Raw genomic sequence first — 26,065 nt, forward strand, 5'->3', positions numbered from 1 at the left:
CAAATCACAGGTGTCCGCCCACTCCACCTGTGTGGCAGATTTAAATTTGGATTGAGTTTTGGGTGGCACAAAAGATTCTGAGCTGGCTGCCACTGGGAGGGCCCAGCTTTCCCACTCTGCAGTCTCTGATTCCATCTCTCTTCCAAGCTCCAGCTGGCTCAGCAGCAACATCCACGAGAGCAGGCAGCCAGGACAACCTTGTCAGACTGGCCATCTGGCCTAGTTGAGGGTGGCGGTCCTGCCAGTCCCATGGCCTTCCTGATTCTGCTGACATAACATAGCTGCTCCAGAAAGGAGATGTTCTAAAGAAGATCCTATCTTCATGGCCAGCAACTGACCTGGTTTGTAGATGCTTGTGGGGTGGAGAACCCACAGAACCCCTCAATTCCTAATTCTTGAAGCAGCAGAATTCCCATGACCATCTCCCTGATCAGCAACCACTTAAGAAAGTAGATCTACTCTCAGAAGACCAGCTAATTAATGCTTACTAAGAAAGGCAATGTGTGGGGCATCTAGGTGGCGCAGTGGATAGAGCACCAGCCCTGGAGTCAGGAGGACCTGAGTTCAAATCCGGCCTCAGACACTTGACATGTACTAGCTGTGTGACCCTGGGCAAGTCACTTAACCCTCATTGCCCAACAAAAAACCAAAAAACAAAACAAAACAAAACAAAAAAAGAACTCATGTTAGGGGCAGCTAGGTGGCGCAGTGGATAGAGCACCGGCCCTGGAGTCAGGAGTACCTGAGTTCAAATCTGGCCTCAGACACTTAACACACACTTACTAGCTGTGTGACCCTGGGCAAGTCACTTAACCCCAATTGCCTCACTAAAAACAAAAAAACCCAACCAAACAAAAAGAAAGGCAGTGTGGGATAATAATGAGAAGGGTCTTGGTCTTGGCCTTGAATTAAGATCTCAGTTTCAGCTCTTTTATTTGTTGTGTTATGGGACCCTGGGCAAGTGACAAACTTTCTAGGCCTCAGTTTTTTAATCTGTAAAATAAAGATCATAATACTTACGCTATCAACCTCAGGGATAAAGGGACTTGGTAAAATCTTAACGTGATGAAAAGCGGGACCCAGGAAATATGAATTTGAGTCCTTGTTCTACTTGTGATGTAGGTAAGTAACTGTAACTTCTCTGGGAATCACGTTTGCTCATATTAAAATTAGGCCTTGGATGACATAGTCACCTCTGGCATGCATATTTTATAATCAAGTGCTATGTGGTATATTCAGGAAATGCCTTCACAGGCACACAGAACATCGATATATTTATTCAGATAGCTCAAGACTGAAAGTACTGTCTCTTAACTTTGTGGATATTTCAAACAGAATTTTTAAAAATAAATATTTATTGCTGTCTTTTGTTCTTACACCACCTAAATTTATGTTTGTGTATCCCCTTTAGCCCCTCTTAGAGAGCCATATTATATAAAGAAGAATGTTTTTTAAAAAGAAAAAGGGAAAAAATCAGAACCAGTCAATATATAGAAAAAAAACTCTGACAAAACATGTGGTATTCCATACCTGTGGACTCCCTCACCTCTGCAAAGAAGCAGGTGGAAGTGTCTTCTCTTCTTTGGATCCATGCTTGCTGTTCGCAGTTTTGCATTGTTCCCTTCCTGTTGTTCTCTGGCGCTTCCCCTTCCCCAGAACCCACATTGTTATGTCCTTTGTGTATGGTTCTCTTGCCTCTTCCTACTCTACTTTGCCTTGGCTCATGAAAATCATCCCATGCTTCTCTGCATATGTCACCTCCATAATTCTTTTTTTTTTTGGTGGGGGCAATGAGGGTTAAGTGACTTGCCCAGGGTCACACAACTAGTAAGTGTCAAGTGGCTGAGGCCGGATTTGAACTCAGGTCCTCCTGAATCCAGGGTTGGTGGTGCTCTATTCATTGCGCCACCTAGCTGCCCCCTCTCAATAATTTCTTATTGCACGTGGTTGTGCCTCAGTTTGGTTAACCATTCCCTAATGGATAGACATCTCCTTTGTTTCCAGTTCTTTGCTGCCACAGAAGGTATTGCTATAAATATTATGGTGTTGGGGCAGCTAGGTGGTGCAGTAGATAGAGCACCAGTCCTAGATTCAGGAGAACCTGAGTTCAAATCTGGCCTCAGACACTTTACACTTAACTAACTGTGTGACCCTGGGCAAGTCACTTAACCCTCATTGTCCCACAAAAATAAAATAAAATAAATTAAAATAAATATTATGGTGCCTGTAGCCTTCGTTCTTTTCCATGACTTTCCTGGGGTATATGCCTAATAGAATTGGATGGGGGTCCCTCCCCCTGAAGATCTTCTAATTATCCATAAAATTGCTTCTGTTCTTCACATATAACCTTAAATGTTGCCCTAGCAAGCTGGATGAGATAGAAGCTGCTGCACCCATTCTTCCCCATTCAGAATGGCAGAGCCCAAGACTCTTAAATTGCACTCCCATCGTAGCAGCAGCACTCAAAGGAGGCCTCATGGCAGCTCCGATGGCCTCTAGGACTGGCACCTTTATGTCCCCCCCATTTCCCCATCTCACAGGCCTCTCTGTACAATGTTCCTCTTTCTTGTCTAAGGGACACCCGTGGCTCATAGCTCTGTGGTGCAGAGATGATTGGCAGGTCCCGAGTCCCATCAGTGAGGGCTGGGTCTTTTCCCCAGCTCCATAATGGATCTATTACTTTCCCAGGTTCTCCCTTTTACTCATTTATTCTGGGTCCATTTGGAGCTGGAAGGAACCTTAAAAGAAACTGGCAGAGCTTGCAGGGCTGGGCATTGAACCCAGGCAGGGAGCTGCTAGAACCAGCGTACCCCAGCCCTAAATTTTCAGTGTGAGCATCTACATTTTAGAAATCATTAAACATTACAAATCAGGACTTGATTTGTTGTTTTGTTAGTTATCTAGACTTAAGAAAGTGATGGGGGAAATGTTACCAAGAAAGGTTAAACTTAGAAGTATGCTCTCTGTACAATTTTATTTCTCAGAGAGCCTATTGTTAAATATTTACTAGCTCAACCTTGAACCTAGATCAGTTGTTGCCATATCTAGCGTTTTTTTCCCAGTTATGCAGACATTCCCAGGAGAGGAATAGAACTCTTCCCACAGTTCTTTAATTTCATTCTTTACCCCCCAAAATTGTCAACTATTACCAATGGAGATTATGGGAGGAAATGTTAAAAACTGCACAACATAAACTGTGCAAACTATAAAAATTTAGCATCTACCAATGACCTAGCAAGACTATGCAGTAGTGCCTAGCTTCTTGAACTGTGGGTTGTGATCCCATAGAGGGTGGCTTAACTGAATGTGGGGGTCATGAAAAATTTGGCAACAATAAAAGGTAGTATAGCTATTTTTATATACCTATATAATATATAATACACCTATTTTTATAAATATGTAACATATATTTTATAAAATAGATTACACATATAAAAATATATCTATTTCATATACCTATATACCCGGGGGTTGTATAAAAATTTCTTAGGTGAAAAGGGGTCGTGAGTGGAAACAATTTAAGAAGCCCTGCACTCAAGATTATGTTAGGCTTTGAGTCTTTCTCTGAAGCCACCATTTTTCACCTAAGGATATACTCAGTAAGCTTAGTAAAGTGAAAGCCAAAGGGATCCAGAGGAAGAAATGCAGAGGTGGAAGAGTTGGCCCAGGTCAGACTAAGCAGAAAGAACTGGAAGAGAAAAAAGAAAAACATTTACATTTGTGTTGCTATTTTCATTATTTATTTATTATCATATCTATCATTATTATCATTATTGTTATTATTATTATTTCCCTTCACCCACAACATTCTGGGTATCTTAAATAACATACAGAGAAATGCTTACCAAATGCTTCCTCAAGGAAGTCGAATAGGTTAAAAGATGCTTATGGTCGTCTCTTTGCCCCTTCCCCCCAAATGTGTTTCCCTTTCTCCTCTTTTCTGGAAAAGAGAAATTATTGGCTAAAGCATAACATATGTGGGAATGTACTCATCTCTTCTATTTAAGTCAATAAGACTTCATGGAGGAAGTAGACTTGGAAGAAGTAAGAGAAAAGGAGCCTGAGAAAGGAAAGTGATACATGGGGTTAACTAGTGACAGAGGAATAAGAAAAGAGAGTAGAGATTCTACTCAAACTTCTTTGTCCCCCACTTCCCCATGAGTTTACTTTTAAGAGGGCTTAAAAAATGAGAGAGACAGAGTTAGTTGGTCTCAGTGTGTGTGGGCAGGGAACCTCTAGGTTTTTTGTCTTCAGCCAGAAAATTGATTGTGTTTGTCTCTTAGCAGAAAACATTGGAAATCACGACCCATCCCATGAGAAGGAAAGAGCACTTAAGTACCCTTCTCCTAACTCATGAATAGTACCAAGTCAATGTGACCACCCCTCCTCCCACAGGCAGTGATCAATTTAGGGGGCAATTGTCACCATTAATCACAGTCCTCTTCCAATCTGGTCATTTCAGAGCAAGAGGATTTCTTTGGCACTTAACCTTTTGTCTCCCTAGAACAAGACATGTACTTCCTCCTTGAGTGTCCTCCTCCCAGCTTCAAATCCCAGAGATCACCAGGCCATGTATTTATATCTAAGTTCAATAGGCCCTGTGTAGAAGCCAATGTCCGATTATTCAGTAGGTACTTTGTTTAATAAATTACAGGCAATCAAGGCACAGTGCAGAATATTTTACAAGATTACACTGGAAATCAAGTCACTAAAAGGTATTCCTCATCAGCAATGGGAAAGACAACATTTTTTTCATTAAAGAAGTTTGGTAAATAATGTTGCCTCAAAAATCCTACTCAGGGTTTTCTGCTTATGACCATAAGCAAAGAGCAAGAGCTTTAATTAGCAACATGTTTACACTTCTCTTTTCAAGGACAATTATTTGTTAAAACTAAGATTTTCTTAAGTTTTTGCAGGCAACAGAGTATGAGTAATTTTGCTTTTTTAGGGAGCAGGTCACATTAAACAAATAAATCATTTAAAGGAGGTACCTTCTTGGAAAGAAGAGTTCAATCTGGTGAGGATGATGGAGAAGTAGTTGAACAAGTCTGTAGAGTGGGAATGCACCCTGCCTAACTGGTAGTATCAGAATTCTGAAGGCCCACAAAATCAGGGTTTAGATGGAGAATCAACTGTGTTGGCTTATTGATGGAGAAATGAGGTCCTGCCAGTTTGGTAAGGAGCAGGCACCATTTCACTTTAGTTTGCTAAGCTAAAAATGGCGGATGGAAAGGTATCCTGGGTGTTAGAGTGTGAAGAGACATTACAGTTTATTCTGAGTCCCTCGTTTTGCAGATGAAGAAACTGAGGCCCAACAAGGGAAATGATGTATCCAAGGCCTTGCAGACAGAAAATAGGAGTCAGGGTTTGAATTTAGGTTCTTTGACTCCAAAATCAGTGTTCTTTCCACCCCATCACAGTCTCTATGAGCAGAGCAAAAAAATGTTATGTTATTGAGCACATTTGTTTCTAATTTGTCTTTCATTTCCTCTGAATGGAATAGTTTCCATATATACAGTGGAAATTACATAATAAACCCATGTGCTTCTGTGTTTCCTCTTCTATCATACAGACATCCAATGATGGGGTGAACTAAGCAACTGGTCCATTTCTCTGCAGAATACTAAGACGGACCCTATCTGTACTCCTAGCATCCTGTCAGTCCTGCCCCAGAATATGAGAATTCACATTCTCCATTCCTGAGAAACAGCCATTTTTATCCCCACCAATTGAGGTAACTGCGAATGTTGCATGTAGTTATAGTAACTAGACATCTTTTCTTTGCCTACCCATGATATTATTTACTAGGAAGGTACAGTTGAAAGGAGCCCTGTTCTTAAACCAGAAGACTCACATCTGATTCTGAGATATCACTTAGCTGTCTGTCTCAGTTTGCTCACATAAAAATGGGATAATAACACTTGCTCTAACTACTTCACAATGCTCTTATGAGAAAAGGACATTCTAACCCTTTAAAGGGCCACATAAATACCAGCTATTATTTGTTACATTGGTAGATCATTATACAAAAATTTAATTACTTACCTAATTATAATACAATGCTCAAATTCTCTCCTATTTTGAAGGGTGTGCCAATTCAGATTCATGAAGTTTGTGTGAGCCAGGTGTTGTAAATGTGGAATGTGGTAGGGATTTATGTGTGTTTTATGATAATAACTCTGTACCATGCAATCTTGCAGAACTAAATTTTCCTGCCCTTCAAACCAGGGTGGATCAAGAATCCAATATGTATGCCCTTTGAATTCTCATTATAGAAATTCAAGGTTTTATTATCATGCATGTATGTAAAATCAATATTACTATCTCTCTGACTATTGATCTACATATGCATACCAGGTAGCCTATTTAAAACAAGTTCAATTTAAAGCCAAATTGCTCTAAAGAGGGCCTGCTTTAAACGGATGATCTATATTTTAGACTGAGGTCATGCGTCATTGTGTACATACTAATTATCTGGATACAATGGCAAGAGCACTGGAATTGGAGACAAAGGTCTTGGATTCCAATCTTGGCTTGTCTTTTTACTGCCTGCATTTGGGCAAGTCTCTTAGCTTTTCTAGTCCTCGGTTTCTTCATCTGAAAAATGACATGGTTGGACCAATTCAATTCAACAAACAATTGTTGAATTGACTAAATGATCTCTAAGATCCCTTTCAGTATTAAATCTTAGGAAGTTTTCATTTGAAGATGAATTCGTATAATAATACAAGTTATGGACAGTATTGTATATGTGTGTGAGACATATATGCATATATCACTAGAAAGAAAAGACGTGCCCCAAAAGAGATGTTTTCCTTTACACAGAGGAGTGATCGATGAACTGCCTTAGAAGGTGGGAGCCCTAACTGTCAGAATCCAGGGACTTTGGGCAATGTAATAGATATGCCCAGAAGAGCTCAGAGAAGGGCGTGAAGAAGCTAAGCAGGGACCACCCACTACCACCAGCTCCCTTGCCTGACTGAGCATGAGATTGCTGACTCAGCACAAATGGGAATCAGCTCCAGTCTATCATGTTCACTGCCTCATTTCAGGCTTATTGAATATTTAATAATATCATTTGCCTTCCCAGAAAAGAAGCCTGAAGAAGCCTTTCAGTGCCCAGGGGCTAAATAGGGCTAAAAAACCCCCAGTCTTCCTATCAGAAAGCTTCCAGCCAAGGGGCCTCCTGAAGCCTGGCTGTAAGAAATGGGTCTGGCCTTGGGATGTGGCAGGTGACGTAGTCATCGGGTTTGGCTCAGGCACCACACAGGGGCAGGAAGAGCAAATGCAGTGCTGATGAGTGACTGGGGCAGGCTGCCAAGATGATGAAAGAGAAATCAGAGAAAACTTACCAGCTACTCACTCATGACTCTTGCTGCCATGTTCAGTTTCAAGGGAGTCATTGAATGTTAGAGCCAGAAGGAACCTTAGTGACCCTCAGGGTCCCTTCCTCCCCACCCCACTTTTCTTTTTACAGATGAGGAAATTGATACTCACAGAACCAATTATGCTTCTGATGAGAGGTAGGGTTGGGACTAGAACCCTGATTTTTTGACCATCCAGGCCTATTTTCATTACAACACGACACTGCCTCTAACTAACATAGACTTGAAAACTACATAGTCATTTAGGGAAGGATAGTAATGTACACCAGGGGAGTAGCAAGAATGTCAACTGTGTCCATGGGGCTTTGTGGAAGTCATCCAAACCTGCTTGATGGAGAGCAGAGATTTCTAATGGCTAGTGGAATCTGTGAGACATTCATCTCCTATGGCACACATTCAAATCCCATCAATTGGATGGGCAGGTCCAAACACCATGCTTCCCTGGTGGACCCTGGGTGTTAGTCATCTTACTTCCAGTTCCTGTCATAATAGGCATCTCCCACAGAAATACCATGTGGAGAATGGCTACCCTAGATAGAGAATCACTGTGCCTAGAGTTACAGCTGAATCACTTGGGATGAGAGAAGATGTAGGCACAGTAGCTGATGCCCCTTTTTCCCAAAGGGGGAATTATAAACAAATAATTATACTACATTGGGATGTGGTCTGATCCCAAATGATGGAAAGAGTGAGGATTAATGGAAGAAGCACTGGTTATGGAGTCACAAGTTCTGGGTTCCAGTCTTGCCTCTGACACTCACTTCCTGTGTGATTTTGGGCAAATCTGGTAACCTTCCTAGGCTTCAGTTTACTTAGTGTGTATATATAATGAGGGAGCTGGAACACTCAACATCTGAGGCCCATCCCAGAACAGATCTCTGATCAGAGATGCAAAAGCATGCAGGTGGTAAAAGTAGCAGGGGCAGCTAGGTGGCACCATAGTGCACAGAGTACCAGGCTTGGGATCAGTGAGACGAGTTTTCCTGAGTTCAAATCTGGCCTCAGACACTTACCATCTGTGTAACTCTGGGTAAATCCCTGTTTGCCTCAGTCTCCTCATGTGCAAAATGAGCTGGAGAAGGAAATAGCAAACCATTCCAGGGTCTTTGCCAAGAAAACCCCAAGTAGGGTCACAAAGAGTTGTATGTGATTGAATAAAATCAGCAGCAGCAGCAGCGGTGGTACTTATCTGAGCCCATGGTGGCTTGAAATGTCTGTTATAAGGCAAATAAGGATGCTGTTACAGCAGCAAGACTGGGTACCCTCAACTGTTCTTCATAGCTGGGAAAATTGATGAAGACATTGACCTCTATGTCTCCCTTGAACTCTTGAGAAATATTTCCTTTCAATATCTCTTCACAAAGAGTTCTTGAAGCATCCTGTACTCTTATACTTATCCATCTGTCCTCAGCACCTCAGCCTACAGTGAAATATTCCCCCAAATAATTTTGCTTAAACAAATAAATCTATTAATGAGCTGAAAACCTCCTGGTGTGAAATGAAAAAAATATTGATTACTTCCCACCTGTTAGCAATGAAATCTACTCTAGCCAAATGACCTGCTTAGAAGTAAAGTTTATTTCTGTCTATCACCCCCAATACTCCCGTCTCAAAATCCTCTAAAATAAATACCTCAGTGTTGGACAAATATTTTCCCAGAGGCAAGGTCCATGGATTCAGTATACCATTTATAATAGTTTCTACTTGCCAGACCTCTTGACTATTACTCACACACAAGTCGATGTTTGAACACCCAAATCCAGGATGGTGTTGGGTTGGTTTTATTTTGTTTTTATGGGGCAATTGGGGTTAAGTGACTTGGCCAGGGTCACACAGCTAGTAAGAGTCAAGTGTTTGAGGTCGGATTGGAACTCAGGCCCTCCTGACTCCACGGCTAGTGTTTTATCCACTGCACCACCTAGCTGCCCTGCCCTGAATGTAGGTTTTTGTTTTGTTTTGTTTTTGTGAGGCAATTGGGGTTAAGTGACTTGCCCAGGGTCACACAGCTAGTAAGTGTTAAGTGTCTGAGGCTGGATTTGAATTCAGGTCCTCCAGACTCCAGGGCCTGTGCTCTATCCACTGCGCCACCTAGCTGCCCCCCTGAATGTAGTTTTGAGTGTACTGCCCTGCCTCCCACTTAATGATTTATCTATTCTATATGCTTGGAGTTTACACTTTAGGGCAGTGATTGTTTTATTGTTGTCTTTGGATTCCTAGCACATATCACAATGCTTTGCACAGTGTAGGCACTGAGTAAATAATTGATGGATTGAATTGGAAACATCCTGCAAGTTAGGCAAAGTAGAATAGATACATGTTCTCCACTAAAGTACTCCTTGGGTACCTCATTATTCTAGAGATGTGACTGACCCTATTGTTAAAGGCCATACTAGTGGGGCACAGGTTCTGGCAGGTCCTACCATGCTCAAAAGTCTTCACGTATAGGTCTGGTGAGAAAGTGTATGTTTTTGGTGGGTTTTTTTTGATAAGGCAACTGGGGTTAAGTGACTTGCCCAGGGTCATACAGCTAGTAAGTATCAAGTGTCTGAGGCCCAATTTGAACTCAGGTCCTCCTGACTCCAGGGCCAGTGCTCTATCTACTGCACCACCAAGCTGCCCTGAAAGTGTGTTTGTTGTCTGAATACAAGGCTAATTAATTTTGGAGGGACTCATTATCAGGTTGGCTACAGGAGTATGATTTTTTTTGGCCCCAGAAACTCTCAAAGACCATCTGCTGAGTTATAGGATTACAATCTCTGTTGGTAGAAGGAATACCCCCAAATTATAGATCATGGAAGAATTAAAGAAACATACAAATGCCTATCTCCAAGCTTACTGAGGGTGTGGGTAGAAAGGAATCTGGTTGTCTCAAAAAAAAGGGTCACTGATAATGCTTCCAATGCTCATACTTTCATCAATTATATGATCATTATAATTTGATGGGGATTTAGCATCATAGTAATCTTTTTACACTTTATCCTTGGGATGGATTCAATAGTAACCATTAAGGGGAAGGGGCATCATTCTAACAAGTAGCTAACTTGTGTTGCCAGATGCTCAGGTAGTGGGGCTCTTGCCCCTCCGTGCTTTTAGGGATGAACCAGTAACTCCTATAGCAATGGGAGTGATTTTCTTGCATCTAATAGAGGACTGGTGAGAGGCGGAGTCCTTGTGATGAACTCTGTCTCTTGTTCACAGACATTTAGAAGCATCACTATAACTGGCAGATATCTAATAGAGGCCTCTTGTCCAAGACTATGGTGCTGAAGATAGGGTAGAAGTTCATGATAAAGGATGAGGAAGTGCTCACAAGTTTTCCATACTTTGAACATACCAGCTCATCCAGGTTGATGATTCACTAACCTAGGTGCTATCTATTCATGTCTCTCTATTTCTTCTCTTCCTTGATCTTGTAACTCACCTTTCTGGCCATTTGCCTGATTGTTAGTACTTCTTCCTGGGGAGAAGGCTAGAGCAGAAAAAGAAATGGAAATGCATGCATATTGCTGTTGCTCAGTAGGAGTTGGGAAAGGTAGAGAGTAGGAGCTGTTGATTAAACTGGAATTATGGTATTCTGTGGATCTTAATATCTAGGACCCACAGGATCATACACAAGTATGTTATAATGTGGGATGATGAAGATGAAGAAGAAAATGGAGATGATTGCAATCATCCTCTTTGTTACAGCTTATATTTAGCCAATCAATTTCAGATCTTTGCCTTTCAATAACATTTTAATCCTCACTCTTCCCACAACCAGTTTTATGTATCCTCCAGGTTTTGTGTGGGAGTCTCAAAACTTCACCCACCTCCCCCTCTTCACCCCCTCCCAAGAACTGTAAGACAGATATCCAATTAAAATTGATATTTACTCTTAAATGCGCAGGTCAACAGTACTTAGTGAAGGAGATGATAAGACAGTTGTTGTCATTTAAACCAGGGCATGCACCCTTATCTTCTACTCCAGAGCAACTGTGGAAGATGCTAGAGTTAGCATCTGAATCTCTTTCTCCTTCCCCCACCCTCTCTTCTCCCTCTCCCACTTTTCTCCATTCCTCCACCCCTTTCCTCTCTAACTCCCTCCCTTTTTTGTTTCCCTCCCTTTCTCCTTGTCCCTCCCTATCTCCATTCCTCTCACTGTCCCTTTCTCTCTCTGTCTCTCTCTCTCTCTCTGTGTATCCCTCGCCTCTCTTTCCCCCTCTCCTCCTCTTTTCTTCCACCCCTCCCAGGCTGCGTCAGTCCCCCAGTAGCGTGACGCGCGGGGTCTGGGCGGGAGCTGTCCAGTCGCCCAGGGTACTGAATGCAGCAGCGGAGGCATCGGAGGCGGGTGGTGGAGACAGCAGAAGCCACAACACTCAGAACCTCTCTTTTCAGTTCGAGGACCTGCAGCTCACCGCCCCCACCGCCTCCCTCCCAACACCACCCTTTTGCTTTGCCTTTGCACCGCAGATCGAGCTGGGGGACAGCAGCCGAGGCAGCGGGCTCTGAGCACCAGAGAAGACAAGACGACACCCGACATCCTTGCATTTGATTTGCTTTCTCTCCCTTTTTATAATATATATTTGCATATATATTATACATTTTTTTTGCAAGTCAAGGGGAGGAAGCTAAAGCCACATCCTGGCTCCCCCCAAACGCCGCCACATCTCTCCCCTCACCCTCCCCTCCCTTCAGTCTCCAGCTTGCACCGCAAACAAGCCTTACCTCGTTGCATCTGCGAGGAGAGGTAGCAACAGCGAATAGAGCCAGCCAGAAGAAGCGGAGAGGAGGGGAGGGCGGAGAGGGGTAGAGACTCAGCCAGGTCGGCCGCCGAGAGGTGGGTGGGGGGGCCGGTGGGGGGAGGGGGCAGGGGTAGGAGCTGCAGGCAAAGACACAGCAGCCTTCCCTTTCCCCCTCCCCCTCCCCAAAACCACCCCAGACGCGGAGTGCACGCTTTTATTATTATTTTTAATTGTATTATTACACTCCTTTTGTTTTTCATATATATACGCATATATATAAAAAACAATATTCCGTCTCTCCAAGTCGGCCCTCCTCATCCTCCACTCTCCTTGTCCCTCCCGGCCCTCACCCCTCACCCCCACCCCACGCCTGCCTTGCCTACGGTCGCATGGCAGCGCTACCAGGGAGCTGGGGCTCAGGGCCAGCCCCCAGGGAAGGAGGAGGAGGAGGATCATGAAGCTCGGACCCGCGGCCGCGCCGAGCGGCTGGCAGCAAGAGGACGAGACGGAGCAGCCCCCACCCCGGAGACAGCCGGACGCCGCCGAGAAGCAGCAACAGCCTCAGCCGCCGCCGCAGCAGCAGCAGCAGCAACAGCAGCGCCGGACTCGGTCAGAGGAGAAAGAGGAGGAGGAGGAGGAGGGGGGGGGAGGAAGAGGAGGAAGAGGAGGAGGACGGCGACGAAGAGGAGAAGGCGGCGGAGGAGGAAGAAGAGGAAGAAGAGCAAGGGGTCAGCCCTAACCTCCAGTTCTCCCTGCCCTCGCTGCCCTCCAGCAGGGCCCTTTAATGGAGCCAAGGCGAGCGGACCTCGGATTTACAAGCTACAGCTAGGGTGGTCTGGGAGCCGAGATCATGTAACCACCCCTTCTTTCCTCCTCCCCCCTTTCCACACACCCTTTTTTTCTTCCCCTTTAAGCTCACCTCCCTCTTTCCCTAGGGAGGGACCTCCACGCTCAGGAAGGAGCCAGCACTGCAAGAGTTAAACGTGCTTTCCAATCTCTCCCCACCCACCCCTACCCCCAAGAGCCACCACCACCTAGTCTCCTCTCTTTCCGCACCTCATATCTTCTCTTTAAAAAAAGTCTTTATTGTCCAAAAAGCCTTCCCTACCCTCTCCACCCCTTTGGCAGCAGAGGCAAAGCACAATTCCCTATTTCAATAACCCAAATCTTCCTAACTCAACTCTGCTCCTACTGGCCTCTCTGGTGCTTCTGGGATTAATCTCCCCAACTCTCTTCCCCTTGGGCTTGAAACTTCCAACACTGCCCTGCCCTATTCATTATTACCTGAAGAAAGTCTACCCCCATTACATACACTCATAGCCATTTCTCAAGAGTAGTTTTTCCCGGAGTTGAGCTCAGTCCATTTCCTTATTTGATTTAAACACTTCTTGCTCTAGCCTACCCTCAAATCCAAAAGAAAGAGACCTCACTCCTTACTAGAACTTTGAGGAGAATTGAATAATTTTCCAACCCCTACCCTACCTCCCATTCCAAAGGAATTCCCAACTAAAAAGCTTTGGTCTAAAGGTTCAGCCTTCTCATCTTCACTCCACAGTCCCTCAGTTGCCCTACCCTACCCACTCAGCCCCAGTTCAAAGACAGAGAGGAGACATCCTTGTCCAAACCAAGCCCTGGGTTTGAGGGAAGAAAGAAGATAAAGACAATTTTTTTTTCTTTTGGGGGGGGTGGGGGGTGGGGGGAGGGTTTAGTGACAACAGATCATAGGAAGTTCACCCCTCAGGGGCATTTAGCATTTTGTGATTTGGAGGAAATTTAAGAGAGGGGAGTGACAAAGTAAACTCCCCCTCAACCCCATAGCACAAATACACTGTGGTCCCCCCCACCTCCATCCAGTCCCCCTGTCCCCAAAGACTCCAGTCGGGAGCTCGGCCCTCTCTCTACCATAGGCACATGCTAATGCCCCTGAGTGGGTTCTTCTGGTGGTGGTGGTGCTGCTGCTGCTGGTACTGCTGTGGAGGGTGTTACCAGGCTCCCCAGATGTTTCGCCACCAGGGTCTCCTCAAGTGCCGATGTCGCATGCTCTTCAATGACCTGAAGGTCTTCTTGCTTCGGCGCCCACCGCCGGCCCCGCTGCCCATGCACGGTGACCCTCAGCCCCCTGGCTTGGCAGCCAACAACAATACCCTCCCGGCCCTGGGTGCTGGTGGATGGGTAGGCTGGAGGGGTCCTCGAGAGGGGGCCAGTGGGGAGATCCCTCCTCTGCCACCTCCACCACCCTTGCCACCTTCCTCTGCAGAGGACGACTGGGGTGGCCAGGTTGTGGAACCACCTGCCTCCCTGCTCAGCAGCACCTCCTCAGATGACTTCTGTAAGGGGAAGGCTGAGGACCGCTATTCACTTGGCAGCAGCCTGGACAGTGGCATGAGAACCCCCCTCTGCAGGATCTGCTTCCAGGGCCCTGAACAGGTGAGTCCTTTTTCTTCTTCTTACCTCACCCCTTGGCATCCTCTGAGCCTTGAAGATGCATAGCTACTAACCTACATATTTTAGATGGAACCTAACTTAGGCCCTGAAGAAGCCAGTATCAGATTTTTTTTCCTTCAAAACCCTAAAAGATATGTTATGAGTTTTAAGGACTCATCAATGGTTGGTTCTTCTCTTTAGATTTGCCATGTGGCCAAGGGATGGAATCCTTTGTGTCTCTAGTAGTATCTTACTAGAATCTTATCCTACTGGTATTTTACCAGTATTGGAGGAAAAGGAATGGCGAGAAATGACTCTGGAAGAGATTTCTTTGGTTTTACTGACATATTTTAGTTGGCACGTTTCCCTTTCCAATGATATAATCCCAGCCCCACTCAGGAGGCTTCCTCATTATCCTCAAACTCAAGCATAAGGGGTCCAGGCGACATTAGGGTTAAGGAAGCTTAGTAGCAATGATATATTTTCAGGAGTCCTTTTGGGTATCCGACTCTTTCCAGGGGACACTCTCATATCTTAAAACCAACCTCACAGTTAACTTCTTCTGCCTCCACAAGTTCTCCAAGACCCCTCGGATTTTCCTCAATAGGTTCTGTGCTTTTTATATTGGGAACATCCCAAAACATCCTTCAGAGCACCATCTTCTCACACCCACGTTAAGGATACAAAGGATCAGACAGTTTGCTCAAACAAACCTTAGTATCCATCCATCCCTTCCCTTGTCAGTGACTGCAGACTGAGATTTAAGTTTTTCTTGGTAGAAAGATGGGATGGAGGGATATGGGGAAGGGATGGTTTGGCAAGTCTCCTCCTTTCCAAAGAACCTAAAACTGACGGGTTCAGAAATAGCTTTTGAACAGCCTATATTAGGAGACCAATGGGAGTTGAGGCTTGAGTAGAAAGAATTCTGAGGACCATTCAATGAGGTCCTTTGGCAATAGAAATACATATCCTCACTGATGGGATCTGACCACAGTTGCTGCTTCTTTGCTCCTCTGTCCTGCCACTCTGGTCCACTCCTTCTAGACCCACTACCTTTCTAAAATCCTGAACCTACTCTTGTCTTTTGGCACATCTGGCACATCTGGCACATCTGGCACATCTGGGAAGGAGCCATATGTTTCCTCAAAGTCCTGAGTGGTACCAATTCTTGCCAAGGGAACTCTCAGATGAAAGATTCCAGTAGAGACCTGGATCAATCCCTATAAGGAAAGGGATGAGCTGGGAATGATGAAAAGAAAGAAACTGGTCAAAACAAAATAAGGCTAGAGAGAGTTTTTTTGGAGTCTGAAAAATCACCAATTTGGACTTCCTGGCCACTGGAACAGTCCCATAAACACCCTTCCTGCTATTCCTCAGTCTCATGTCCATGCTGCTTTGGGCATTAAATTGCAAATTCACATTATGCCTTCCAGGGAATGGAGATCACATCTGTATGACAGATAAGCTAAAAAGGTTGTTTGGGTAGAAAACCTGAAGGAATGTAAGGAAGGGAAGGCGGAGTTGGCAGAAGCTTTAGTGGTGCTTAAGAGGGCTGGGACAGAGTGATGAGCCCCAACAAGTTTCTTAGGTTGTGGTAGAGGCAGGATTTGTGAAGTTTGATGAGCAAAAGAAGATAATAATGCAGGCAAGATACCCCTCAGCTGCTTGATCCCTTCCTGACTTTGAGATGGGTGCTGACTTTGTACTCTCGGCAACTTGTTGCAGAATACTTTATGATCCAGTGTTAGTACGAGGATGTAGGGATGGGTGCGGGGAATTGGGGATGGTACATCAGAAAATAAGTCTGGGAGGTGGTGGCCACTGCTATATTTTAGCTAGATTGCAATAAAATGAAATTACTTTGAGACACTGAGGTCTTGACCACTCCAGATTGCCCTTGCAGCCCCATATGAAAGCATTTCAGCTTTGAACAGAAGTATTCCCATCTAGCAAAGGGAAGAGAGAGACTAGATCTCTGATTTAATTGATATAGGGAACTCTCAGATGATGAAGCCTCTGCTACCAATGCAGGCTAGCACACTCTCTACACTTACAGTATTAGACAGGTGTCCAAAGCACTAAGAAATTAAGTGCCTTGGCCAGGGTCACATAGCCAGTGTGTGAGGCAGAGGCAGAACCTGGGCCCAGGTCTTTTCTGTTTCCCAAGGCCAGCTCTTTCTCTATTATTCACACTACCCTTCAACAAAGGAAGAATTAGGAATCCCACCCAGTTCTCTACTTCTACTCTACCATTTTCCCTGATTCCTGAATGTACAGCAGGGAAAGGCCACAGTGAGTGAGGACTTTATGCTGATTAGTTTCAGTGGGGCCTAGTACCAGGATCATGAACCCTCCAGCCAAGGTCTTCTCTTCTGTAATGGGAAAGACATTCAGCCTTTGAGGAGTTCTCTGGCATGCTCCTGAGGCACTCATTTGGCCCTCTTGGGATCTAGTGGCATAGGCCAGCCCATCTCCTTTGAGGTATCTTGATCCTGCTAGAACAGGTGCTTGTGTCTGCCACAGAAAGCAGCAAGATCTGAATTTAAGATATGGATTCTAGGCCTTACCATCACCTTTGCTTCTTTATGTTCCTTTAGTAAGGCATCTCACTTTTTTAGACCTCACTTTTACTCTCACTGATGTGAGCAGATGCTTCCTTCTCCTTCCTTCTGCCAAGTATTTGTTGGGAGGCTCCAGGAGAAATCGAATATAGTCCTCATTGATTCAATCCACTACAAGGCCTTCCTGAAACCAGAGACTTCCTCTTTCTGTATGTCACTATTTTAAAGTGATATCAAAGTTCAAGCAATGGAACCAACAACTCAGATTTGCTTTGTCTCTTTCAGCTTTTCAAAGCACTTTCCTCATGAAAGCCAGTGAGGTAACTGTGATGGAGTGGTAAAAACAATGATCTTGAAATCAGAGACCTATGTTGGAATCCAGGTTGTGACAACTATTATCTGTGGTACCTTGAACAAATCTTTTACAATACAAAGATAATAATTGTAAAGCACTTAGCACATAGTAAATACTATATAAATGTTAGTAATCACTATCTGTTGTTGTTGTTATTGTTATTACCTACCCTCTCTGACCTTATTTTTCCTGTCTGTAAAATGAAAGGATTAAATCAGATGATTCCTAAGGTTGCTTCCATCTCTAAATCCTATTATTCTAGGAAGATAGTGTGAGTATTATTAATCTCATTTTGCAGATGAAGAAACTGAGGCTCAACCAGATGGACTGATTTGTCCATGGCCGCACAACTTGCATTGGGGTGGAATTCGGGACCTGGGCACCCTGATTTCAAATCTAGTCTCCTTGTCACCACTCTAACACAGGGGAACCTCCTTTGACACTGGTGGGGGTGGCGTACATCGCTGTTGCCCCAATGAATTGTACATATTACCAGGATGTCACTGAATTTGCTTGTTATGTTTAAGGGGTGTGTTATAGACCATGTTATAATGGGGTCAGCTTGAAGTAGTAATTATACCAATAATCCGTTCCTTAAACTTCTAAGCTACCTTTCCCAGTTTTCATCTTCCCTCAGCTGCAGTATCTGTATAAGAGAGGGAGAGGTTTGGGACAAGGGACAACAGGAGTGGGGGGGGTAAATTAACCCCAATTTTATGAAGGAAAAACTGAACAACAGAAATAGACAGCACGGTATCCTTTCATCTTAGCTGTTTCAGTATGTGTCTAGTAGTCAAAATCACGGAATCTCAGAGTGAGAAAAGAACTTGAAAATTGGCTAGTCTACTGTATACCTGGATCAGAATTCCCTTTGCAGCATCTCTGATGAGTGGTTCATTTAGCCTCCTCTTGAATGTCTCCACTGGTGGGGAGCCCACTACCTCCTAAGGCAGTTCCATCTACTTTGGGACAGCTCTGTTAGGAAGTTTTTCCATAGGATGAAACAGGAATGTGCCGCTATGGAGGTTCTACCTGTTGGTCACTCTCAGCCCTAGAAGACAAGAGACATTCTTAGAGGCTGAGCATCTTGGTTTCCTATTCATCCTCTACTACACTGGTGTCAAGCTTAAAATAGAAACAAAGATCACTAATCTGGTACATAAAGATCCGTGTAGGTACACATTAACTTAGCTGGAAAATGTAATATTGTCTATGTTTTGTTGTAGTTTTATTTATTTTGTTGAATATTTCTCAATTATACTTTAATCTGGTTTAAACAGTATTTTGGAGTGGACCATATGTTTGACATCTTTTCTCTACCGTACATGTACTTAATAACCTTCTTTGTATACAACACTACTTTGGGTGCTGGTGGGGATTACAAGGCAAGAAATGGGGTCCCTGGCTTCTAAGGGCTTCCAGTCTAAATTTTGAAAATTGGACCAAATTGTAGTGATCACAATAGCTCCACCTTCATACAAACAGTGCTCTCCACATCACTGCGCACAAACACAGACATAAGTGGAGAGCATATTAGGCAGAATGAGCAAAGGAAGAATTATTATGAGATAAGTGATACTTTGAGATTAGGCTCTGTCCCATCTGAGAAGGCTGGATAAAAAGCTCTTCTCAAGTCTCTCTCTCTCTCTCTCTCTCTCTCTCTCTCTCTCTCTCTCTCTCTCTCTCTCTGTCTCTCTCACACACACACACACAAACACACACACACACACACACACACACACTTTCTTGGAACTGAAGATGTATCAAGGATTGAAGATAGTAGAAACTATCCACCCTTCATGCACAAAAAGACTCACATGTTCCCATTACCTTAGTCACATACCATTGATTAGCTCAGAGGAGAGGGGCCCTCCTTTCTAGTTTATTGAAACTAAAGAGACTGTCCTTGCTTCTAGTTTGTCAGGAAAACCACTGTAGAGGCTGTCTGTTTGTGGCTGTTGATTACTTCTTGAGCACCCACAGTGCTCCAGGCAAAAGTGTTTGTCCTTTATCTTCATTATCAAAAAGCCTTTATTAAGTGCCCATCTCTGGTGCTCAGCTGAGCAAAGTTTCCACTCTAGAGGGGAGAAAACCGAGGAACTGAGATATGAATTGACTCATCACTGGCAGTAATTAGCATAGCTGAAATTTGGATCCAAGTCTTCTGATGCCAATCCTCCTTCTGCTGTATCACATTGGTACTGCTTTAGGGTTTACAAATTTTAAAGTCTTGAAAACTGTAGGGTTCACCTTTTCAGAGAGTGGGGTACAAGAATTATTGGCCCTATTTTACATGAGTAAACTGAAGCTCAGATTATGCGACTGCTTCAGTTTTGTCACTATCTCTCCGACACCTGGCACAATGCCTTGCGCATAGTGGGAGATTAATAAATGTTTGTTGAATTGAACTGTCCAGTGTCACAATGATCAGAGCTGGGACATATTAACTATAGACATAAGAAAAACTCCTCTGACTTACTTTCACTTCAGTACAGTGGGGTGATGAGAAAGTTTACTTAATCCACCTGTTTTCCATTTAGTCAAGGTAACAGATTCCTCTGTCATCAATGGAGGCCAAATGAGAAGAAAGGGGATTTGATAGCAGCAAAAGGTATTATATTAAGCCCTTGGAAGGTGGAAGGAGTCTAAGGAACTAGAAATACATATCAAGGATACCTGTGGGAATTCACCCACCTCTACCCCAGGGACCTTTAAAAATGGATGAACAGAGGTGCAGCTAGGTGGCGCAGTGGAGAAAGCACTGACCCTGGATTCAGGAGGACCTGAGTTCAAATCTAGCCTCAGACACTTGACATATACTAGCTGTGTGACTCTGGGCAAGTCACTTAACCTTCATTGCCCTGCCAAAAAAAAAATGGGTGAGCAGAATTGTGGACCAGCCTCGAGCAACAGGATGGAAAGTAGGGAAGAAGGGGAGATGTAGGGAGGAAGATAAAATCATGTCCATGAACTTTTTTGATCACAAGCCATGGGTGTAATAGATATTAGTAGTGGTCAGTAAGAATTAAAAACAAGCCATGCCTCTTGTATTCCCTCTCTGATTGGTTTTTCTAAGACATTTTCTAAACAGAGAATTCAACTGTGTTTTCTACATAGAGTTATTTGTATTCTCTGAGCCTGGTAATATGGATAACAACAATTGGCCATGGCTGGAAGGATCCTGAGGAAATGGGGTAGGGTGGCTAAAAGTGTTTACAAACACAAGAGAACAAGTCCAGAGAGATTTAAAATCAAGATGAAATTGAATGACTCTTGGTAGGTTCTGCTAATTCTAGAACTTAAGGAATCTAGGGCACGTTCCCTGACCACAGGATAGATATCTATGGAGATACTACATACACAGACATGCTACATAAAGGCCATACTTACTATCACTGTATTCATAGACACCATAATACATGCATGGTATATGGAAATTCAACTTTACAAAAACTTTGTACACAGAACTCATTCACATAGGCAAGAAACTACAGAGTGCATACAACTACCTCTAACATAGATTCTAGGATTAGGATGGAAAGCTGTTTGGATGGAAAGTATGTCATAGCCAATGGGGATGAAATATTGTCTTGACCCTGGGAGAATGAATATCTACTTCAGGAAAAATAGGGGAGTCAAAGTCACACCCAAATGACAGAGTAAGTGTAGTATATTCATCTTTCTGTTTCCAAGGTTCCATTTCAAAGCTACCAAAACCTATCCCATTCTGTTAAAGCACAAAAATTACAGAAACTTATTCCACAAGAAATTTATTCATAAATGTAGTTATTCTTTCCTAGTAGACTAGGTAAATGGAATAAAATTCCATTTTAAAACATTCTCTAAACCATGGATTCCCCACATATATAGTGAAGGGTAGAGAATGCATAGAAAGCCTATGGGGGGGGCAGCTAGGTGGCCCAATGGATAGAGCAGTGGTTTTCAAGTTGAGAGAACCTGGGTTCAAATCTCACCTCAGACACTTCCTAGCTGTGTGACCCTGGGCAAGTCACTTAATCCCAATAGCCTTAAACATCCAGAGCCATCTCCAGTTGTCCTGATGTATATCTTGCCACTGGACCCAGATGGCTCTGGATGAAAGAATGAGGTTGGTGACTTTGCCCTCCTTGACTACAGCCCTCCCTCACTTAAAATCCAATTCACTGCAAGTCATGACATCACCCTGATGTCATGGTCTTCTTCAAGAATGACAGACAAACAGCAACAAGAAAACCTGTGATGAACAGGGTGGGCGACATTCTGGTACCCTGATGTCTTTATTATCATGGAGTATGATCGACTGAAGTCAACTTCTATTTGTAAATTCATTAGATTATTTTCTTCATTGTTGGTCTATGTTAGTTTTATGTCTTAGATGGTAAGCCCATCCAGGGCAGTCAGATAGACAGCAAGATCACTTGCTATGTCCTAGGCAGAATGCTAAACACTGAGTACTCAAATACAAACAAAAAACTAATCCCTGCCTTCAAGTAGCTTGCATTTTAATGTAAGGGAACTGAAGAGGGGTAGAAAAGAGAAAGTATTCTTGGGGGGGGGGACTGTAGGGAAGTCTGAAAAGTCAGAAGCAGTTGGAAGGGAATGAGGCATGGGCCTCTTGGACCTATCCTCAAAATGGAGCTCCTAGAAAAAACTCTCCAAGAAAGAAGGAAACCAAAATGGCAGAAGAGAGGTTTCAGGTAAAGAAAGCAGCTGATTCAAAATGAAAAAGTCCAGAAATCCAGAAGGGGAAATGGATATCTATTATCTATCTAGGACTAGGGTATACCTGTTTACCACCCCCCTCTCTCTCCCCACTAGTACAGACCTATATCCACTTAGGTATTAAATAAAGTATGTTTTAGGATGAGGAGGAAGCAGATACATGGTCTTTTAATTTAAGCCTGGTGAGGATGTTTGCTAAAAGAATACCTGGAAAATTGGGAGAGAAAGATGACAATTTGGCATTAATATTCTCTCTTTTTTGTAATTTCCTTCCTTCCTTCCTTCCTTCCTTCCTTCCTTCCTTCCTTCCTTCCTTCCTTCCTTCCTTCCTTCCTTCCTTTCTTCTTTCCCTTCTTTCCCACCTCCCTTAGGTCTTCCTTACTGTCTTTGTTGTTTTTCTTTCCTGTTGTCTTTCTTAACTAGTACAATAAAGAACCACAAATGGGGAAGAGTAGTGGGGGTGGGTGGGCAGAGGCAAGGGAAAGATACTCTGATGAGTATAGGAATGACAGAGCAGTTTCACATATGAGAGGAAGGAGGCCAAGTTGGAAGTGAGCCCAGAAAGAAAAAAAAAAGATGCTGGCAAGCACATACTCTTATAGCCATAGCTATACCACCCCCATCTATAATATAGACACTGTATTGTGTATGCATATAAAATCTATAGCTATCTTAAGAGGAAAAAAAAGAAGGGTGTGTACATTGGGGTAGGCTGGCTGATGACTGAATATTCAAAAGTAAATGTAGTACAATTTTGGTGATCTCATGGAGGGAAACTGTCGAGAAAAGCACTATCTGAAAAGAAAAACTGAGGAAAGATTATTTCCCCAGAACTAAATAGAGGCACTATGGCATAGTGAATAGATCACAAGAAAGTCAAGAGATTTTTCTTCCCATTCCTGGCTCTAGCTACAGGACCCTGAGTAATCCATTTCTCTTCTCTGAGCCTCAGTTTCCCCATTTGTAAAATTAGGGGATTTGACTAGATAACTTCAAAGGCCCCTTCTAAGTTGAATGTCCTAAAATTTCATTCTTTTACACCCCTCCTTCCTTCAGGAGGTGATGGAAAAGAAGAATTATGAAAAGTTTCTGAATATAAATGAACATATTCTACTACTAACATGAGATATGACCCTGGGCAATCACTTCCTCTTTCTAGGACTCATCTTCTCCATTAACATGATTAGGAGGTTGGAACATTGGGAAAGTTCGATTGAAAATAAGATTGAAATCTTACTAGGTCTCACTTTCCCCACTTGTAAAATCAAGAGGTTGACTTACATGATTTCAATAAGATCCCTCCCTGCTCTGATATTCTATGAATCTATGAAAGGCTTGTGATTCTAGGGCAGGATTCTTTTCTATTGGAGACATAGTTTGAATCTCATTTTGTCATTCATATGAGGTTCCTTCTGAAGAACCTTTAGAGAGCATTCTAATGGCCCAGCATAGAAGAAGCATTCAATAAATATTTGTAAATGGTGATGATTCCCCCCTCCCCAATCTCTCCAGGTGCCCAGTACAACTCAAAACAATAGTTTCATCCCTCTTTTTTCATATATGTAGAACAGACAAATGCATATATATATATATACATATATATATAGAACAGACAAATGACACATGATAATAAAGCAATGAGATTGGGGCAGCTAGGTGGTGCAGTGGATAGAGCTCTGGCCCTGGATTCAGGAGGACCTGGGTACAAATCTGGCCCCAGACACTTAACACTTACTAGCTGTGTGACCCTGGGCAAGTCACTTAACCCCAATTGCCTAGCGCAAAAAAAAAAATCAAGCAATGAGATTAAATCCACAGCTCTTAGGTGAAAACTGATTTCATTAAAATATAGTCACATTTTATATTTAAGAATAAGGGAAGTATAGATGAAACTATCTCCAGGGGCCATTCCAACTCCATGAATTCCTTATTCTGTAATGATTAATGATATCTCATCCTGAGATTAATTATGGTCATTTATCCCAGTTTGTGTCCATTTTGCTATGAATGGACCTATTCACATCATAATGAAGAAGCCTGGGTAATCATGCTTGATTTCTTGTTCCATAGTTCCTGGTTGGTCATTGTGTATATGTAGAAGGTGTTTCAAAAGTCTTAGTGCAGTATGTTTTAATAGCTCAAATATGTGGTCCTATTTGAAAATATGGAAAGTACATGTTAACAATCTGTTTTATGTGAAGAGTATAGAGCTACTAGCTAGATGGGAAAGGTGTGTAAAGCTGGGCACAAATAGAAAAAGAATTCAGTTCAATTCAACAAACATTTGTGAAGTGTCTACTAGGTTCAAGACATTGTGCTAAATCCCAACTATGGATATATCAATGGAAAGAGAAACAGTCCTGCCCTCAGGGAGCTTACATTCTATTGGAGGTTTTATTTGTTGTTCATCCTTCCTTCTGGAAGAGGGCCAATGAAATCATCAGGGTGATGTCTTGACTTGTAAGTGAATTGGATTTGTGAGGCAGGGCTGTGCAAAGTGGGGTGGGAGGAAAGGAAATTACAACATTTATACAGCTATGTTAATACAAAGTAATTTGAAGAGGAAAAAAATACTAATTAAGAGAGAAAAGGAAAGTCTTTCATAGGAGATGACTACTGAGATGAGTCTTGAAGGAAAGTAAGGATTCTAAGAGGTTTAGATGGAAAGGGGCTACATTCCAGGGCTGAGCAAAAATCATGGATTTGAGAGAGGAAATGCTGAGGTGAAAGAATAGCAAAGTCTGGTTTGCCTGGAACATAAGAGTTATGAGAAGATTAATAGAAAATATATTTAAAACATAGGTTGAAGCCAAACCATCAACAGGTTTAACTGCCAAATCTGTATTTTATCTATAGGTAACAAGGAACCATTGAAGCTTTTTGAGCCTCAAGAAGGGAGGGGCAAGGTCAATACTATGCTTTAGAAAGATAATTTTGATAAAGTGAGATTTGGATTATAAAGGGGGAGAGACCACAAGCAAGGAGACTGGTTAGGGGGTTATTGCAAAGCCCAAGTGAAAGGAGATGAAGTCCTGAACTGGAATGTTGCTGTATGAGTGAGGAGAGAAAAAAGTTTGCATTCAAGAACTTCATAAGATTGCAGATTTACAAGTGGAAGGGACAGAGAAGAATGAGATCAGAGTTGAGGACAACTTTGAGAGTTCTGAATTTGGTTGACTGGAAGAATGGTAGTGCTCATAAAAGAAAGGAATTAGATGGTAGGCTTGGGAATGAGAGGGAGGAAGAGAATTCATTGAGTTTTAGATGTGTTAAATTTAAGATTCCTGTGGGACATACAGGTGGTTATGCCTGGAAGTTCATTGATGATGCATGACTAGAACTCAAGAGAGAAATTAGAATTGTTCATGAAGATTTGGGAACCATAGAGATGATAATTGAATCCATGGGTGATGATCAGTGAGATTCTAGAAAGAAAAAAATAGAACTCAATACAGAGCTTTGGGGGACAATCTTGCCTAGGGAGCAAGAGATGGATTATAATCCAGCAAAAGGGACTGAGAAGCTAGCGGTCAAAGAGTTAAGAGGAGATGTAGGAGGGAGTAGTATCATGAAAGTTGAGGGAAGAAAGAATATGCAGTAGGAAAGGGAAGTTCAGTAGTATCCAAAGCTGCACAGCAGTCAAGAAGCAATAAGATCATCAGTAATCCTGGAAAGAGCAGTTTCTGTTGAGTGGTGCGGTCAAAAGCCAAATTATAAGAAAGTAGGTGAGAAAGTGGAATCAATGAATGTAAACAACTTTTTGTAGGCATTTGGTTAAAAGAGAGGAAAGATCTGTTCTTAGCTGACACCCGTCTCTACCAGATACTCTAAGGACTTAATAGAATTCCAGAGTTCTAATATTAGATGCAATTCAGATCCCCCATTTCTTGACTGGGA

The 26,065-nt window shown here is 42.9% G+C and overlaps 1 protein-coding gene and 1 long non-coding RNA gene across 2 annotated transcripts in view; one reads left to right on the forward strand and one right to left on the reverse strand.

Moving 5' to 3' along the window:
* Positions 1-3,470: 3,470 nt before the first annotated feature.
* On the reverse strand, positions 3,471-12,210 carry LOC122749793. Its single transcript, XR_006355699.1, has 3 exons — positions 12,090-12,210; positions 3,846-3,940; positions 3,471-3,688 (listed from the first exon to the last, which is right to left on the reverse strand). It is a non-coding gene; the product is annotated as an uncharacterized LOC122749793 (long non-coding RNA).
* A 1,580-nt stretch (positions 12,211-13,790) lies between these two features.
* The window catches only part of MARCHF4 (membrane associated ring-CH-type finger 4), a 131,901-nt gene continuing 119,626 nt past the window's right edge, over positions 13,791-26,065 (forward strand). Inside the window, exon 1 of the mRNA XM_043996317.1 lies at positions 13,791-14,533. Within this exon, the coding sequence (XP_043852252.1) occupies positions 14,018-14,533 (516 nt within the window). The 5' untranslated portion in view covers positions 13,791-14,017. The remainder of the gene's footprint in view (positions 14,534-26,065) is intronic.

The sequence above is a fragment of the Dromiciops gliroides genome, chromosome 3 (genome assembly GCF_019393635.1).
Source record: "Dromiciops gliroides isolate mDroGli1 chromosome 3, mDroGli1.pri, whole genome shotgun sequence".
Taxonomy (NCBI): domain Eukaryota; kingdom Metazoa; phylum Chordata; class Mammalia; order Microbiotheria; family Microbiotheriidae; genus Dromiciops; species Dromiciops gliroides.